This window comes from Agelaius phoeniceus, chromosome Z, assembly GCF_051311805.1.
Source record: "Agelaius phoeniceus isolate bAgePho1 chromosome Z, bAgePho1.hap1, whole genome shotgun sequence".
In the NCBI taxonomy this organism is placed as follows: Eukaryota; Metazoa; Chordata; class Aves; order Passeriformes; family Icteridae; genus Agelaius; species Agelaius phoeniceus.
The window spans coordinates 80,318,114-80,336,413 of NC_135303.1; the positions used below are offsets into that span (position 1 = coordinate 80,318,114).

The 18,300-nt window shown below is 38.3% G+C and overlaps 1 protein-coding gene across 1 annotated transcript in view; it reads left to right on the forward strand.

The window, feature by feature from the left end:
- Positions 1 to 18,300, forward strand: part of OXCT1 (3-oxoacid CoA-transferase 1) — an 83,944-nt gene that overhangs the window by 23,801 nt on the left and 41,843 nt on the right. Inside the window, exon 7 of the mRNA XM_054652687.2 lies at positions 5,189 to 5,249. Coding sequence (XP_054508662.1) covers positions 5,189 to 5,249 — 61 coding nt within the window. The remainder of the gene's footprint in view (positions 1 to 5,188; positions 5,250 to 18,300) is intronic.

An 18,300-nucleotide genomic window follows, 5' to 3' on the forward strand; every position in this document is an offset into this window, starting at 1 on the left:
AAGAACTAAAAATCTTGACTCCTCCCTTCCACTGTAACTAATTGAAGATGGAAACTGATCATCATCTGGTGTCCTATTCCATACAGAATATTGCTAGCTCAAAGGAACATGTTTATGATAAGCAGTGACCTATTCTGTTTCTGGATGAGACAAGATTATCTGATAACATAGAACAGAGAAACATAGGTTCATCTTATAACTTGCTGTCTGCTATCACTTTCACAGCAGTGTGGTACTATTCATAGTTGTTTCCTGTGACAGTGTGAAGCCAGTAGCAATGGTGTGTCTGCCAAACTGTTAATCACTGTCAAGCTAAGAGCTTTTATAAATTTAGAGGATGTAAGTGTAAGTGTACGTAAGGTACACTTACTTGGACCACAGGCTGGCATTAATTTTTTTCCTATTCTCATACATCAAGCTATGCTGTTTTCTTGGAATTCAGAATGGCACCAACTTCTTTAGAAAGCTGCTTTTAAAACTGTTTGGTTTGTTTTTTTTTTTAAGTTTTACTTCATTGGTCCTAGATCTTTTGTCCCATACAGCATGTTGTGGTGGGTTTCATTTCAGGCATCTTCATGGTGAGTGAGCTATTCTGCACCACTGAACAATGGTTAGCTTTTGTCTAAGAAAGGTCTTAACCTCTCTTGGGGCTCATTAGGGACAGCATCAGGTAGTGCTTCTGTGGATAGTCAGAGAATCCCAGAATGGCCTGGTTTGGAAGGGATCTTAAATATCATCCAGTTCCAGCCTCCAGCTGTGGGCAGGAAGACACTTCACTGAGTTGGGTTGCTTAGAGGTCCATCCAGCCTGCCCTTGAACACTTCTGGGGATGGGGCATCCACAACTTCTCTGGGTAACCTGTTACATTTCCTCACCACCCTCAGTAAAGAATTTCTCTGTCATATCAAAACTAAACCTCCCCTCTTTCAACTTGAAGCCATTTTCCCTTGTTTTGTCACTACGTGGCCTTGTGAAAAGTCCATCTATGTTGATTCCCTTCAGGTACTGGAAGGCTATAATTTGGTCACCCTGAAGCCTTCTCTTTTCCAGGCTTAACAATTCAAATTCTCTTAGCCTTTCCTTGTGTGAGACCTCTGATCATCTTGGTAGCCTCTGGATGGCTCCAGCAGGTCCCTGTCCTCCCTGTTCAGAGGACCCGAGCTCTGGATGCAGTGCTCCAGGTGGGTCTCAGCAGAGCAGAGCAGAGGGGCAGAATCCCCTCCCTGCCCTGCTGCCCACGGGGCTCTGGATGCAGCCCAGGACACGTTTGGCTCTCTGGGCTGTGAGTGCCATGGCTGGGCCATGTGCAGCCTCTCACCCACAGCACCCCCAAGCCCTTCTGGGCAGGGCTGCTCTGGGCTGTTCATGCCCAGCCTGTGCTGCAGGGTTGTCCCAGCCCAGGTGCAGCACCAGCACTTGGCCTTGTTAAACCTCATCATATTCCCATGGACACACTTCTCCAGCTTGTCCAGGTGCCTCTGGATGGTATCTCACTCTTCAGAAGTGTCACCAGCACCACTCAGCTTGGTGTCATCTGCTAATTTGCTGAGGATGCACTTGATTCCTTTGTCTGTGTCATTATTGAAGATATCAAATAACCCTGGTCCCAGTAGAGACCCCTGAGGAACAGCACTTGTCACAGATGTCCACTGGGTCTCTGAGCCATTGATCATTAACCTCTGGGTGTGACTGTTGAACATATTCCTCATCTACCAAACTATGCAGTCGAATCCATCTTTCTCCACATTAGGTACAATGATGTTGTGGGGCTGTAAAGCCATGTCAAAAGCTTTACAGAAGTGCAGATAAATTACATCTATAACCATTTCCCATCCACTGATGTAGTCACTCCATCATACAAGACCACTATATTGGTTAGGCAGGACTTGGCTAACAGAAATGAAGTTTTGCTGGCTGTCCTAAATCATCTCCCTGTCTTCCCTGTCACTTAGCACACGTTCTAGGAGTATGCGCCATGATCTTCCCAGGCACAGAGGTGAGGCTGACGGGTCAGTAGTTCCTGGGGTCCTCCTTTATATAATTTTTAAAGATGCAAATCATCTTTCCCTCTTTCCAGTCACCTGGTACTTCACCTAACTGCCATGACTTTTCAAATATCATGGAGAGTGATTTGTCTGTCTCCTTTGCCTCCCCTCCCTTTTCACCTGGTCCCATTCTGCTAGTTGTTCTAACCCCATGCACCTCGGCTTTACAAGCAAATACGTGGCTTGTTGGTGATGAAAATAGACTACTGACAAAGAAGCGGAAATGTTGAAGGAATGACCTGAGTCAGAGCCTCTTCTGTGAGAGTCATGTCAGGTCATCTCTTCATTCTTCAACTGGTTCTGCAATACCTAAATTCAGCTCATACCTGAGGTGTCTCTGCATCTTCATATCACTGGATACGTAGTGGATGTAGTTTGTTGGTTTAGTCTGCTATGAGCTAGTTTGCTATCTTTTGCCTCTGGGAGAAAAGATGTCATGCCTTTGGGTGACTTAGAAATCCAGTGGAACAATGGAATGTTATGTAGACATTGCTGAATCTAAATGTCCAGAAATTTTTCTTAAAATAAAAATGCAAATTTGTCTAGCTAGTTTTTGAATTTCCTACTGCTATCTCAGTAACATTATTCTGTGTTGGAAAATAAGTGTAGTGTAGTGCTTCTGGTTTTTTTTTTTTCTTCTGGATGATGTGCTCTTTAGAAATAAGGCCTTTGATCCCATAAAACTTCTGGATGGTGTGTTCTTTAGAAATAAAGCCTTTGATCCTGTAAAAGATTGCTGATTCTGAAACAACTTTACCTAACTCAAGAACAGTTTAAATGGCAGAAGCTTTTATAAATTATGTCAGATTAGAGACCATTAGCTCTTCTTAATGTCAAATTAACATTATGAAATGTTTTCTTGTAGTTTTTTCCCTATGTAAAAATAATTTTATATCAGTTTCTTTTACTGGCAAGAGTAGCCCCTACAATCTAGAGAAAGTCTTTGGCTCAGAAAAGTAGTTACATGGGATGAAATATTGAATTGTTAGTTTTGTCATCTTCCTTTCCCCCATCTGTATCCATTTTTTAGCTATTTTAATTCAGTTTTTCTATCTCTATTTTTCTTCTCATTTGCTACTCTGCCTAGTTTAGGGGAGTTTTTCCTGAATCACTACTAACTAGTATTGTTTTCGTCTCTCAGAGGACAGTATAAATTCACACTGTGGGGTATTTTCCTTTTGTTTCTTATTGTTACATACTTCTTTTGGGTCTGTATAGCCACCAAAAAGACCCATGGAAAGAAGATATTCATAGAATCACAGAATATGTTGAGTTGGAAGGGACCTACAAGGATCGTCAAAGTCCAGCCCCTGGCCCTGCACAGCACCATCCCCAGAAGTCACACCCTGTGCCTGGGAGCGGTGTTCAAACACTTCTTGAGCTCTATCAGGTTGTTGCTGTGACCACTGCGCTCTGGGTGAAAAACTTTTTTCAGATGTCCACTTTTTCAGATGTCCAATTCCCTGACTCAGCTTCAGGCCATTCCCTCGGCCGTCACTGTCACCACAGAGCAGAGATCAGTGCCTGCCCCTCCTCTTCCCCTCACAAGGAAGACTGCAGTGAGGTGCCCCCTCAGTCTCCCCCAGGCTGAACAGACCAGGCCCTTCATCATCCTTGTGACCCTCCTTTGCACAATCTGTAACAGTTTAGTATCTTTTTTATGTTGTGGCACCCAAAACTGCCCCCAGCACTTGAGGTGAGGCTGCCCCAGTGCAGAGCAGAGTGGGATAATCCCTGCCTTGCCCGGCTGGTGATGCTGTGCCTGATGCCCCCGGGACAGGGTTGACCCTTTGTTAGAGGCTTCGCAGCTGCTATATATTGCCAATAAAACGGGGTTTGCCCAAGATAGGTGTCTTTGGGTATAGCTGTGATGGTGTCGGTATGTGTGCTGGCATCCCGGCCGAGCTGCCGGCGGTGCCGGGCCTTGGCCGCGTCCCTCGGCGCTGCCCCCGAGCCAGGCGGTGGCAGCAGCGCCCCGAGGCTCGGAGCGGCTGCGGCGCCGGGCACGGTGCTGGCCCCGGGGGAGGAAGGGAGAGAGGCTGGGGGAGAGCCCCTGCAGGCTGGACTCCTTCGTCTTGAGGGCTTTTACCCAGCTTAAGTGATTCTGTGAGGCTATGAGATAAGGATGGTCGGGGGAAAAATGTTTCTGTGGAAAAACGATGTGGGAAAGGAGGTTTTATCTTGTTTTGAAGCCTGGTTTCATGGATTTTGAAGAAAAATTTTCAAGAATTCTGCTTTTTAACATAGAAAAATGCTGAGAAGGTAGCAGTGGAAGGCCACTAAAGCCTTTATAGTATTTCTTAATTATTAAATGTGCCATGCTGCTTTGTTTGTTTTCTGAAAAACACATGGAGTGGCTGACACAAGTCACTTATTTCCCCTGTGCTCCTAGGATCTTGGTGCAGTTGCCAATGAAGGTATACATGTTAAGTGTTGCTTTTATTCTCTAGAGGTTCTTTTTCCTTGGTACAGAAATGCTTTGTGGGAATACTTAGGGTGAATGCCAGGGTCTTAGAGTGAGTGCCAAAATGTGGCAGAGGTTTGGGTTTTTTTATCTTGTTGGGTTTATTGGTGGTTTTCTTTGTTTGGTTCGTTTTTTTGTGGGTTTTGGGTGGTTTTTTTTTTGTTTGTTTGTTTGTTGCTTTTTAATTAAGAAAATTGGATTACATTTACTACCGGGTATAGTGCTATCCGAAATCCTAGTCTGGGTTAGGAAAGTTTACTTGAGAGATTGTTAGGCCTGGTACCGGTCCCCTCTGGAGATTAATTTCATTCTTTGTGCAGTGAAATAATGGCATTGTACAAAGTCCAGCTTGTTGCTGCTTTTGGATCCAATAAATAAAGATATCAGTAACATACCCAATTTCAATTAAACAGTGTGCTGATTTAAAGTTGAAAGAGCTGTAATAAATACTTCCTAATGTAGAAAAATATGACTTCATTTCAGATGCATCTTACACAATTCCACAATACTTTTTTCTCCCTTACACTTTTTTTTATTAGTTCTTCATCTATTTGGCAAAAAGCTTTGTGATGCTTAAAATACAGACATTCCTCTAGTAGCTTATCTCTGAAAAGTCTTTCATTGTACTATTTTGGCCTTAAATATTTATTCATTTGTTTTGTTTTGTTTTGTTTTTCAGGAAAACTGCAAGAAACTTCAACCAACCTATGTGCAAAGCTGCAAAAACCACTGTAGTAGAGGTAGGGAATTGAAATATAGTAAGCCCTATACTGGTATAGTCAACATACCCTTTTATTTTATATGGTATTCTGGAGACAGGCTGGGGGGATTTCAAATCAGGGTCATTGGTCTAACCTCTCCCCTTGGATTGCCTTCTCCTGGCACTGTGCTCTGCTTTGGTGAGCAGTTCCTTTGTTGCTGTACAACTGATGCTGGTCAGGACTTTGTGTTTGCTGTGATCAGCCTTTGAAAGGGAAACAAAGCAAGAGCCTTCAAATTTGTTAAATAAAGTAATACGTGGATGAAAGAGGAAAAGAGTAGGCTTAGGCTTAGGCTTAGAAGATTCACATAAGACTTAATGCAAAAGTTATTGAAAATAAAATCAAGTACATAACAACATAGATTAGGCAAACCACAGAGCTATCACAGTTGTGGTCTCTAAAATGTAATAAATTACATAAATATCAGTCCATAATGAGATACAGACATTTGGCTGTGTCTTGAGAATGAGGATGAGCTAGCTGATCTAGAAGTTTCTTCCAGTCTTTTTGCCCTTCTTCTTTGTCTAAAATGATAATATTTAAAAACATGAAACAGTCTATTCTGAAAAAATATTGGTGCCTGGAGAGTTGCTAAGGCATAGCAATATGTAAAAGATAGACTGCTCTCTTAGCTTTTTCTTCACTCTCTGTTAAATTTTTTTATATGCCTAATAAAAGCTAAATGCAGTTCGGCAGTAAGATCAAGACAAACTCTTCTGGACTATTTCTAGTAAATGGTTTATGGAAGAGGCTGTTATTTCTTCAGGGTTTTTTGTTTGTTTTGTTTGGGGGTTGGCTTGGGGTTTTGTTTGTTTGTTGTTTGTTTGTAAGATGTTATTTGGAAAATATATTTGTTATATAAGCATCTCTGGATAATACATTTGGGAACTTCAGTTATTTCTTTGTGCCTTACAGAACTATCACAAAAAATACCATGATATTTGCCATGACTTAGAGTGCCAATACAGCAAAAGATTCTCATGTTTTGTTTTTAAGAAAGGTTTCAAGTATTTTTCTATCTAAAAATTAAATAAGGAATCTTTTCTTCTAGACACTTGTCCTTTATACCTTGTTCAGTCTAGCATTTAAAGAATTTAAGTAGATCAAAGCCTTCCACCTACATTCCATCTCTTTCTCTCTTTCTGTTCTTCTATCCATGTATGATAGGGTAGAATTTTCTTGTCAGTGAGCAGCTGATGTGACATCGTTCTTGCTGTAATTCCATTTATCAGTTGTTAGTAGATCTGCTGTGAACTGTGTCCACTGTGAGTCTTACTGCATTTTCAATACCATTTAAAAAAAAGGTCAATCTTTTTGCAAGATGCATTATTAATATTACTTTGCAATTCTGTTTTTTATGGACAAATTAGATGAAGATACAAAACCACAGATTTAGGACAAATATTTTGAACCATCCTTGACTTAACTTCTAAATGTCACTCTTTCAAAGTGGAATTCAGAATGTTGTGTTTGGGTGTAAGAGTTAAAACCCAGGGAATCAGAAGGAAATACCTCTGTATGGTGTCTAGTACATCCTCAGTACTGAGCAGTATAAGCTGTCTTAGCTCATCAATAGGGAACTGAGGCAACTAAAAATTTGAGTTTTGCCTGACTCCTTAGTTAAAGTTGGTCAAGGCTGAAGATTGAAATTCTCAAACCCATTTACAGGGAGAAGAAAAGGGTTTGTGAGAGTAGTACTTCAGATACTGTCTTGGCAGGAGGGATTTCCAGATTCTGCTGCTTGTTCCCAGCTCTGTTTCTGTAACTGACTGAACATTTAACTGAATTTAAGCAGACAGTTCTAGTGCCTAGGAGTAGAGACCTGAAGCCAACTCTGCTCCTTTTCATCAAAATAGCTGCAGGTCAGGCTTGTCTTCAAAGATAAAGTGATTAACTGGGGTTTTAGGATTGTTTTCCCACTTGCTGAGATTTACTTTAGTTTCTGATCATTGATACAAATATGGAATGGCATTTGGCATAGTAAGATACTAATGAAATATAAACTACTGGAAATTCAATCTCAATGTATCTGTGAACTTGTTGAAAACAGGAAGTTAACTGGGAATCAATTACATTTGTTAACATGTCCTGCAAAGTTTACCTGGGGAGATGTGAAATCTGACATGCATACACAGTGAGGGACTTTTTTTTCTTTACTTAATGCTGTTCTCTAGTTTTAGTCTGTGTGGTGTTTTACACACTCTTATCTGAAGTACAGACAGACACTTAATAATTGTAACAATTCAGAGGCGGACAAATTCTGTTGATGTGAAGGATAAAAGAAAAGAAAAAGAGATAAGAGATAAAAACCCCCCACTTCTCAGACTCACAGACTGATAGCTATTGTTTGCTTAAAAAGTCTCCTGTATTGTGAGAAGCAAGATTGGCTGCACAGAGAGGTGTCTGAAGAAGGAGGAAGTCAGACTGTTACCTGTTATATTTGGGACACACAGTGAAGAATTACTGATTTTTAAAATGGCAGATAAAACTTTCAGCCTTGTTTATTTTGAATAGGGAAATGGTCAGAAGTAGCCAATCAGTACTCATTTTGGGATCAGAAATACATTGATTGTAAGCTTCTAATTAAATGCAACAAGTGCTTACTGATCTGCACAAATTTTTTGAACTGTTGCATGCATCTCTTTTGTTTATCTAATGAGAGGGAATAGAATCTGCTATCAAGAAAATAAGACGGGTTATATGAGGAACAGGTAACTGTCTATAAAAATGTAACTGTGCCAAGTCCAGTGGAATTTCTACTTTAATTTGAAGGTGACCCATTATTAAAGGTCAAAAAAAATTTCCACTGAATTGCATGATTCCTGTTACTTGGAAGTTAGCCTTTGCAGAGACAAATGCTAAACAATCATGTTGGTAGCATCAGTTATTTTGGCTTTATCTATAAATAAAAGTGAAATGATGCAGGGAGTTCATTGCTTCTCGCTTCAGCTTGCCGAAGTTAAGCATGCAGCCAGACCTGTAGCTTTGTTTGAACCTGAGCTCTCACGCACACACTCAGCCTGAGGCTTTCAGGTTGTTTTTTCAGAGCTATAAACATTTTCCTGCTCCTGTAGCAAAGATGGGAGAGTTGAGAAATTGGCCAATACAAAAAAAACTCAATGGTCAGAAGTTACATACAAGCCACCAGCCCTTGTAAAGACTGAAAGGAAGAGCATGGCCTGTGAAAAAACTTGAGAGGTTGTGTGATGTTATAGATGTGGTAATACTTCCAACACTGTTGAATGAAGGTGAAACTGAATTGAGAAGGTGTCACTGCTGTCAGGACCCTCTACAGAGCCATAGAATTTTGTGTTGGGAGATGAACTGTGAGGCAGCTTGGAGTTGCAGGAAGGCCTCTTGGATGTGTGCCTAGACTCCTGGGATTAGGGCTGTGATAACAGGGTGCTTCTTAACATGTGTATCTCCCTGTAGAGACACATCTGAGCAGAGCCTCACTGGGGCTTTTGGTCATGACACCTCTTTTTTTGGAGGGAATTGGAGCTACCCAAAGCCACATGGTGTGACCTTGCCAGATGTGGTGTCATGATAACATGGGAAAGGGCCAGGCTTGGGCTCTTGCTTTCTGCCACGGAAGAGTACATAAATGTCAGTAACTGTCCCAAATGACCCTGAGCTCTTATCTGTTTTCTTTTTATTCTCTGCTGTGAGACCTACTGAATATTTTTCATTGGTGAAGTGGTTTGAGATCTCAGCCACTGCCACCGTGAAAATGTTTGGTAGTGGTAATGGTCAATATGTTTAGAAATATTTATTGACTGGCTGTTTGAATATCCAGTTTGAATAATTTTCTTGTTCAGATCACAGCAGATGGCTAAATATATCTCCCTGGGTAAATAACATTTACACCTCAAATAATAGCAAGGGAGGGAAAAAAAGAGAGTGTACTTTCTCATAAAAATGCATTAAATAAAAATCATTAAGCCCTGCATTTTATCTCTGGTTGCCTAGTAACAACACAGCCACATCAGTGAGCACCATTTTCTCAGGTACAATGAACTGCATGGCACTAAGGGACAGAATCAGACTGAAATAAGCTATTTGTATCATGTTATCTGTGCTAAATCATGGCATTTGGTTTTATTGAGGAAACTTGAAATGAACCTTTTTTTGTGTGTATGTCTGTACCTCCAAATGCTTTAACAATGGCAAAACTTCCCTCACATGCACAGCCCTTTTCTGAAAAATTCTTCAAGATTTTTGCGCAGTGACAGTTAGTACTACAAAAAACCTATAAGTACCACGTTAAAGTGAAGCAATCATCTAGTAGAAACTTTTTGTTACCTGGATGCTTCAGCCATGGAACTCAAAAGTGAAGCCTGGTAGAGGATGGCTTTGGGACAGGCACAGACTTTACATTAGTGTGTGTTTCTGTCAAACCACAGATCAGACATAGAATGGAATGAAATAGAAATAAGTAGACACAGATGTAGAATTAAAGTCCTTCTATAGCCACTGAGCTTTTGTGTTGCTATAGCTTTTGTTGCTATTATTTAACTGCTCAATGATGAGTCTGTGTGTGCTTAAGCAATGGTTGTGAGGGAGGGTCCCATGGATCTGCAGTGGGAGAAAGGCTTTTTTTGAGAATCCCATTTGTCACAGGATGGACACTGACCTTCTTAGTCCTGCCACATTACCAGCTAGTTTTAGCACAAGTGACAGTAGAATTCTAGTTGCCATAATATGCTCCTATAATACATTATATATATAAGTGTGTGTGTACATATATATGTATGTGTGTGTGTATAAAATAAACATAGAAAACTTTGTATCTTGAATATGTAGGTAGTTAGTTGGGGCTTTTGACTGCATAAGTGTATTTACCTGCCTAGGCCTTGGCTAAATCCTGAGTCAGGGATGCCTGTGGATCTAAATTTAGATAACCCAAATACTATGTATAGACATTACAATAACCTTTCCCGGAGGAATCTTAGTTGAAAGATTTGAGTGAACATTTGTGGGAGTGCAACTTTGAAATACAAGCTAATGATTCTTCAAAAATATAGAAGGGAAAATAGCAAAATATCAGGAATGTCTCTTAGGAGGACTGATTTCATAGACTTGGATTGATGAAACCTTCTGGGAGGTATAGCAAAGAAGAAATGACGTTAGGGAAAGACTATGTTAATGAGCTTGAGAATAAAATTTTCCAATGCGGAGGAAGTATTGGAAGAGCAGTAGGAGTTTAACCTTGATCACAATCACTGTAATCTCAAACACAGAAAAGAAACATGATAGAAAGTGAGATCCAAGCTCAGATGTCTGAGGCTAAGCATTACAAAGCCAAAGCAAACCAAGAAGCTTAAGCTTCTAAGAAATATCCTGCCCAATACAAAATAAAGAATACTTGAAAGTAGCAAGAAATCTTTATAAGAATACATGCATAGTTGACTGGGACACCAAGAATACTTCACCACTCAATGAAGGGACTAAAATTATCTGTGCAGATTACAATGAAGGCTGAAGAGCTTAATGCCTTTTCTCCTACAGTACTGAGCAATGTTAACAACCAGTTTGGCAGCTATAACGATGCCAGTCATAGTAAATTAAAGAGCAAATCAGAAAAGGATTGGAGTTGAAATTTCAGGGACTACCAGTATTGTTTTGGAAAATCAGCTCCTAGAAACATTTACACACCATTGCCACAACAATTTTAGTTTCCCAAAAAGAATCCCACTCCCAGACTTGAGTACTCTTTTGTTGGTTTTATTTCTCTTCATTGTATTTTGTTTCTTGCTTCTGTTTTCTGCTTATTAAAAACAGAATAGAACAACAAAACATTTGTACAGCTGTGGCGCAGACCCTTTTATAATTATTAGAAAAGTACTGGAATATAGGTAGTACTGGGCTAGAAGGTAGTTCATATGGTAGTTCTTGTCACGTTTAGCTAACATCTTTCTGATTCATGATGTGATTATTGGAGTGTCTTCTGCCAGGCCAGGAGTTTGACTTGATGATCCTAATGGGTGCTTTCCAACGCAGCCTATTATATTCTGTGACTGTTCTATTCTATGATTTTCAGGGGAATAAACTCCTTTGATATTTAATTTTGCAATGTGGGGTTTGTGGATGTTTTTTGTTTGGATGAGTTTTTGTGTTGGTTTTTTAGCTGTTCTTTTATTTCCTGGTTGTTGGTCTTTTTTCCTACAATTGCTTTTCTTTTATATATAACGTCTAATTAAATGGCTTCAGATTTGGCACTTTGTTGCTCAGGTAGTGAATATTAAGTAGTTAAAATTCGTAGCAGATCAAATTGTTGCTGACTGCTGTTCAGGTAATTTTACCTCCTTATAATATACTGCTGGAAGATTGAATTTGTTTTTTTTTCTTTTATCTGTCTCTTATATTTTATTCCTTTCTAAATTATACTTTCTTGAATGTGTATCATGAATGTGTATCTCAGCATTCAGCTTCATAAGTTCATTGCAGATGTGAATGTATTCTTCAATGAAAAAAATTCCTTTTATCCTTGTCACATATGTTAAGAACAAATATGACATTCAATAAGAACAAGAAAAAGGAAGCTTGCGGTTGATCAGTAGATACTGGAGATTGCCAGGAAATAAGTGTGCTGGAGAAACTGATGGAAAGCCTCTGTTTGCTTCTAAAGCTAAATTTAGAGGGTTTTTCATAACATTTTATGGAAAGCCTCATAGGCTGCATTTGAGGTATATTTCACTAACAGTACTCATGTCTTGTATTATGAGAATTTGAAAATTAAATTTAAAATGCTCTAAATTTTCAGCTCTGCTTTGTGTATAAGATGTGTGAATCAATCAATGACTTAACTGTCTTTGCATTTAAAATCATGCATTATTATAGGACTGAAAATATGGGAGAGTTCTAGGCATGATATAAGGAATTTACAAGCATCTATCCTGGTGTCTTAAAGCATTAATTTGTTTTCTGTGCTATTAACATCTCTGATGAAGATTTCTAGCATAAATGAGAAAGATTTAACATCCAAACTGAAAATCTTCCAAAAAATTGTGTTCTGACATGAAGCAAATGTATCTTTTCAGGTGATCAACATAACGAGATTTGAAAAGCTGCAGCCTCATAACTATTGCTGGAGTGAAAATTTTTGAGTAATTGAATCAGTAGCTCAGGTGTTAGCAGCATCCTTTTAGCTCTTGCAGAATCCATCCCCTGCAAATGCTATTGAATTACTCAATAAAAAAGTGAATATTTAAAGAGAAGTAATGGGTTGAGATACCAAGACTGACTTGACTTAAATCATACTGATTTTTCTGCATGACAATGGTAAAATAATGACTGCAGGCAATGGTAAAAGAATGAACAAGGGCAACAGAGTAGTTTGCCTTTTCTAAACAGTTTCCTAGTCTTCCTGTTTTTTCTTTTTAGTTTCCTCCCCAAAATGTTATTAAATTCTGTTATAGAGAACTTGCACTCAGGGTGTCTGGTGTGTAGAAATGCACTTCCATTTATATTCCCATGAATATAAACTAAGATCCTTAGTTTGCAACTTCTGATTCATCTGGAGTAAGCAATGACTAAACAAATCTTAAAGCAACTCCATGTTTGAACAGGTGTTCCTGGATTTTATTACAGAGAAACAAGCACACTCCTCCTTTTCCTTAACCTTTAGAATAAGTCAAGTGTATTTTATCAGTCTTCTTGTTGCTGAAAGAAGTGGAGAAAGGCAAAGAGTTGTGGATTTGATCCCCGTATGGGCCATTCACTTAAGAGTTTCATTCCATGATTCCTGTGGGTCCCTTCTGACTCAGATGATTCTGTGAAATAATCCCAATTAGAATGGGAAAGGTATATAGCCAATTGGCTCTATTAGCAGTGGGATAAGGGCCACTTGTGCTCAAGACAATTTTTCACCATTTCTAGTGAAATTTGAATTTTCTTGTAAGGCTATGATAAGCAAAAAATTCCATTTTTATAGTTTGAAGGACTGATTTAAATGTTTCTGCCAGCTTCAAATAATAATAAAGTGCTTTTATAAAGTACTTATTCTTAGGGTTTTTTTAATTTCCATATGTGTCTATTGCTCTCTTTTCCAGGCACCTTTTAGGAAGGATAACAATTAAGTGCAAGAAAACTTTAATTCTTAGAATATGTTACTGACATTCTCTTTATATCTATATTTCTGTAGTCTGTTGAAAGTGTCTAAGCCACATCAATTGTCTTCTTTCTTTCAAATTTTTCCCTTGAAAGGTACCCTGACTAACTTCTTCCTCAAAACTGTCGAGAAGTTTATTTATCTTGAGTATAACCTCCCTTTTGGGAGGTTGGGATATCTGCTATGATTCTGAAGGTGAAATGGACCACACTAATTCCTTGTTGAGAAGCAAAGCAGTGGCATGTCAAGTAGCTTCCAGAACTCTTTGAAAATTACCACGGTCTCTAATGAACTTCTGAAAGAAGGAGAACTAGTAGATGTATGCATAGAACACGCCATTTTCGGATGAAGATACCTTTTTGTTACTTTTACTGAAATAGCTGCAGGGCTTCTTTTTCTTAACAGAGAGAAGCAGCAACAGAATTAGCTACAAATCATCTGCTAATGCATTGTTTTATGTTAGTATTATGTTGCTATGTATCTCCTGCTGAGCGTGCTCCTTAGTTAGAGATATTCCTTGAATCTGAGTGAGGTTTGGTTGCACTTAAATAGATTTTAAAGTACAAAACCCACCTTTGATAGTGCAATGAAATCTCTGGGTTTTTTCTTAATTTTTATTTTACTTTTCTACTTTTCACTTCAGTATTTAAATTCCACTTAGTTTATTTTTGAAAGTAAAGCTTAAATCTATCTCCTGACCTTTAAGTTACATTTCTTGGAATGTGTAGGGTATGAGAGCTCTTCTAGTCTCTTTTCATTTGTCATTTCTGTGATGTGAGTAAGAAAATCTTTTGTTGTGATTATGGTTGGGATTTTTTGGGAGTTCAATTATTGCAGGTAAAATGTGATTAATTTTAGTAAAAAAGTAAGTTATTTATTTTTACCTTCTAATAAGTTCAAAGACTGTCAATCTAAAGCAATTTGAAAATAAGTAACAAAGTACAGCAATAATGTATGTAAAGCAACATATGTTTTGTTTGCAAAAATGGTAAATTATATTCCAGTGCAGTTACTATTTGTTAGCAGCTTTTGTGTTCTTGAGTGGAAGTATTTGGGATGGGGTCAGTCCTCTTATTCAGCTGAGTATGGATTAAACAGGTTCTTCTGCTATTGATTGGCCCTTAGCCAATGAAGACCATATTCACAGATTGTGGGAGTTTTGTTTGCTGTCTTCTGGCTCTTCTCCCATTATTTAATTCTATGATTGAAAAATAATTACATAATACATAATCTAAAAAACAATTTTCCAAAATTTCTCTCTCCACATGTGAGATGATTTTGTATATATTCCACATGGATGGTTATGTTTTATTTTGTGTTGAGAACCTAGGTATTGAATACAAATTGGGTGCTTTATCACCTCATTTCATCAAGAAAGGAAAAGTCACAAAATGTGATCACAGCCAGCAGGAGGTTACTGATGACTTATATCAGAGCAACCACAGGGTTTCGGAAAGAATCACTCCCTAGGTGTGCCTGCTGTAGGAGCCTGGTTTGATTGGCAATGCTGGGGCTGCTGGACTGCTGGATCTTAAAGTAATCTCTCATGCTTTCAGTTCAGGTAATTTGACCATAAAATAATATAATAAAATGCAAATGAGTGAATTTAAGGAGGTAAGAAAACAGCTATCTTCATTTTGACTTTTTAGTGGATACAGAATTATATAGACATATTAGTGCAAGTCATCAAACAAGTAAGCCCATCAATTTAATGGAAGAATTTCTTTGAGAAATGTCAGTTTCTTCAGACTTTGAACATGTTCTTGAAAGTTAAGACTATTGCGTATCCTTGCTGTGCTAATATGTGACTAGCTCAAAAATTTCAGAAGTGTAGCTCTATGGGTGTGGGAGAACCTCTACAGAGACTGGTGGTTAAATTTTTCATATTCTTCCAAGCATGCGCACAGCTTTACAAATACATAACCTTTGCAGATAATCAAGCATGCATCCTCTTTTCTTTGTGGTATATATCCTGGAGCTGCTGTCTGTGAGGATCTAGAGCTGGTAATTTACTGCTGTCTGTTTTCTTCTCTGCTGTCAGCAGTACAGCATGGAGGAAGATGTCAAATGCGTGCAATGGGAAGGGGCCGTTGGAGAAAACAGGGAGCAGGTGCAGAGAAGTGTGAGAGGAGATTAAGCCTGAGGCAACTACAAGTGGAGGTGGTAATTGAGGAGATTTAGAGCAGAGAAAACAAATGTGAATTGAGTATATTCTAGCAGGGGCTCCTGATTTAGGAGGATCTGTAGCCACATGACGAAAAACCTGAAGACAAATGTAGGAGATTTATGTCAGTTTTGCTTTCCTAATCATCAGATACAACATACTGGCAACGGATCTCACTGTTTTTCTCTGTGGTGTTTACAGAGGATAACAGTCTACTAGAAAGAAGGAAAACATAAAGGTACATAAGATCTTCAACAGCATGAAACAGACAAATAAACAACTCCTGTGTGCTATTTTTGTATGGCACAGAGAAGGGAGCACACAGTGAAATTACAATAGGTAATAAGAAATGTTTTACATAATAGTCAAATTTAAGAAATGCATCATTAGAGTCTCTTGGGTTTCAAGAGAACAATTAGTTCCTGGCTCATCAGAAGCTATGAAGAAGGTGATGTATGTCCAGCCTCTGACTGAGGACATCCTGCAGTTGACACATTGCTGGCAGCTGGGAGAATATAACCAGAAGTACCACACTGCCTTTTGAGATCCTGTTGCTAAGAAGAAGGGCTATTTGGCTAAGCAGACCTTCAGTGTGGACCTTCAGTGAGACCCAGACCAGGCTCACTGTGTGAAAGATTCTCTGACAAATATGAACTTTACAGGTTTTTACTGTTCCCTGCCCTTCGGTAAGGTTATGAAAACATCTATTTGAAGTCTAATATGACCTTAATGTGGTAATTGTTGATCAAGATGTGCCTTTATAAGGCTATTTGGTAGTTGCTTGATTTTAAAGTTATAAAAGTCTCTTTTGCAGTATGGATATTGACTGGCTGTCATTCCATTACTGTAGGATTTTGACAGTAGAATTTTCACGGTCTATCTGATCTTACAAAAGGAAAGAATTCAACTCAGAAGATCTTCTGTTTCATCTCCCTGCTTGCAGAACTCAGTAGTAACCTGCTTTGCTTTTTTCTGTAGTTAAGAAAGTTTGTATAGTGTGTTCTTAATTTCGAGTGGACTGTCTTCAGAGTATATTTCACAGTTTTAAAATATCAAAGCTATTTGTAAAATTCAGTCTAAACAATTAATATTAACTTTTTCCCCTATTTTTTGTCATTAACCATCATGAATGGTTGGTTGATCACAGTTTTCTGTGATCTTGAATGCAGACACATAAAATTTATTCTTACAGCCCTTACTATGTATTTTAAGTTTTTTTTAATTTTAAGATTTTATAAATGTTACAATGAATTTTTGACATCCTGACTCTTCCAGTAGTGAACTGATGATGTGTACTGATGAGTTTGTCTTGAGCATCTAAGTGGCTAAATTTTCTTTCATTCCTCTTGTTATTTTGGACATTTAACCAATTGTAATGTTTTATTTTACTAATGTTCTGCTAGGAATGATTATTATTTCAGTTTGAAGAACTGAAATGAACTAAGATAATTAGGGTAGTGATAGAGAGACTTAATAAAGTTAGTATAAAAATAAGCTACTTAAAAATGCATAGGTTTGTTAGTCTGTGATTCTCTCCCCATCTCTTTTTTTCTTTCATACGCACATGTTTTTTGATTTTTTTTCTATAGTAAGGAATGAAATTGCAGTTTTTAGTTAAAGCTTAGCTTTAGGAAAACTGAGATTTAAAACCAAACCAGCTGAAAATATTTAACATATCATAAAGTACATAATTAGGCTGCAGAAATAGATAAAAGGCTTTTTTTATTTTTGAGTGTTTTGGCATAAATAGTTTGTCATTATTATTTCCTTATCAACTTTTGGTAAAGAACCATAGTTTTTATTTTTCTTACTTTATTTACTTTTCTTACTTCCATATCTATCAAGGTTCCCTTTTTCTCTCTGTAAGCCTTCAGAAATTCTGGAATAAAACTAGAAGAATAGCTGAATTTCTGTAAGGAAAAGGAATTAAAATTGCTTTACAAGGGAAAAGTAGATGTAAATTACAGAAGGAAGTGATATTGTGAAGCAAAGGACCACTGCCTCTGTGAATGCTGATACAAAAAGGAATGGCAGAAGGCTCTTGTGAATCATAGTGGAAAACAGCTTTTATGTTCTGGGTGTACTTACAGATAAACCAGGGTTTAGGAAGGACTGAATTCATTCATCCTTCTTCCACTGTCAGCAATCAGAGAAGATTTGCAAGAACACTATCCCCAGGAAGAAATCTCCAATACTGTGAAACTCTTGAGGCAATGAAAGGATTTTTGAATCAGGCATCAGAGCCGTCCCAGAAGAGGGAAGTCAGACCTCATGGTCTCTCATAGTTATTTTTTACAAAATGTTTACAAAGATGTAAACATTTTCTGTCTTTTTGTTCATAGATGAAATGAAGATTTAAGATGAACACATGTGATCAAGCCATCTAAATGGTACCAGAGGATTTTGATTTTCTAATTACAAAGAGTACAGGAGGTGGTCTGCCCTGATTAGTTCCCTCTCTGTGCTTTGCCAGAGTTGGTGTCTCTCGGGTGGGGTGACACATAATGATTTTTGATGTTTACAAAGATTCTTCTGTATGTTACAAAATAAAGCCTGAGGCACAGTGAGTACAGAGAAGAAAGAACAGAAGCATAGGTATGATGAGAGCAGAGCAGGAGAAAAACTCACACGCATCCTTTGAATTATTAATATGGATGTGCTCCTGCCTTTCTCTTTGAGGCTTCATCTACAGAGGTGTTACAGAGCCAACTCATAAAGAAATATGAAACCTGAAAGGGAAGTGAATATGCCCAGTG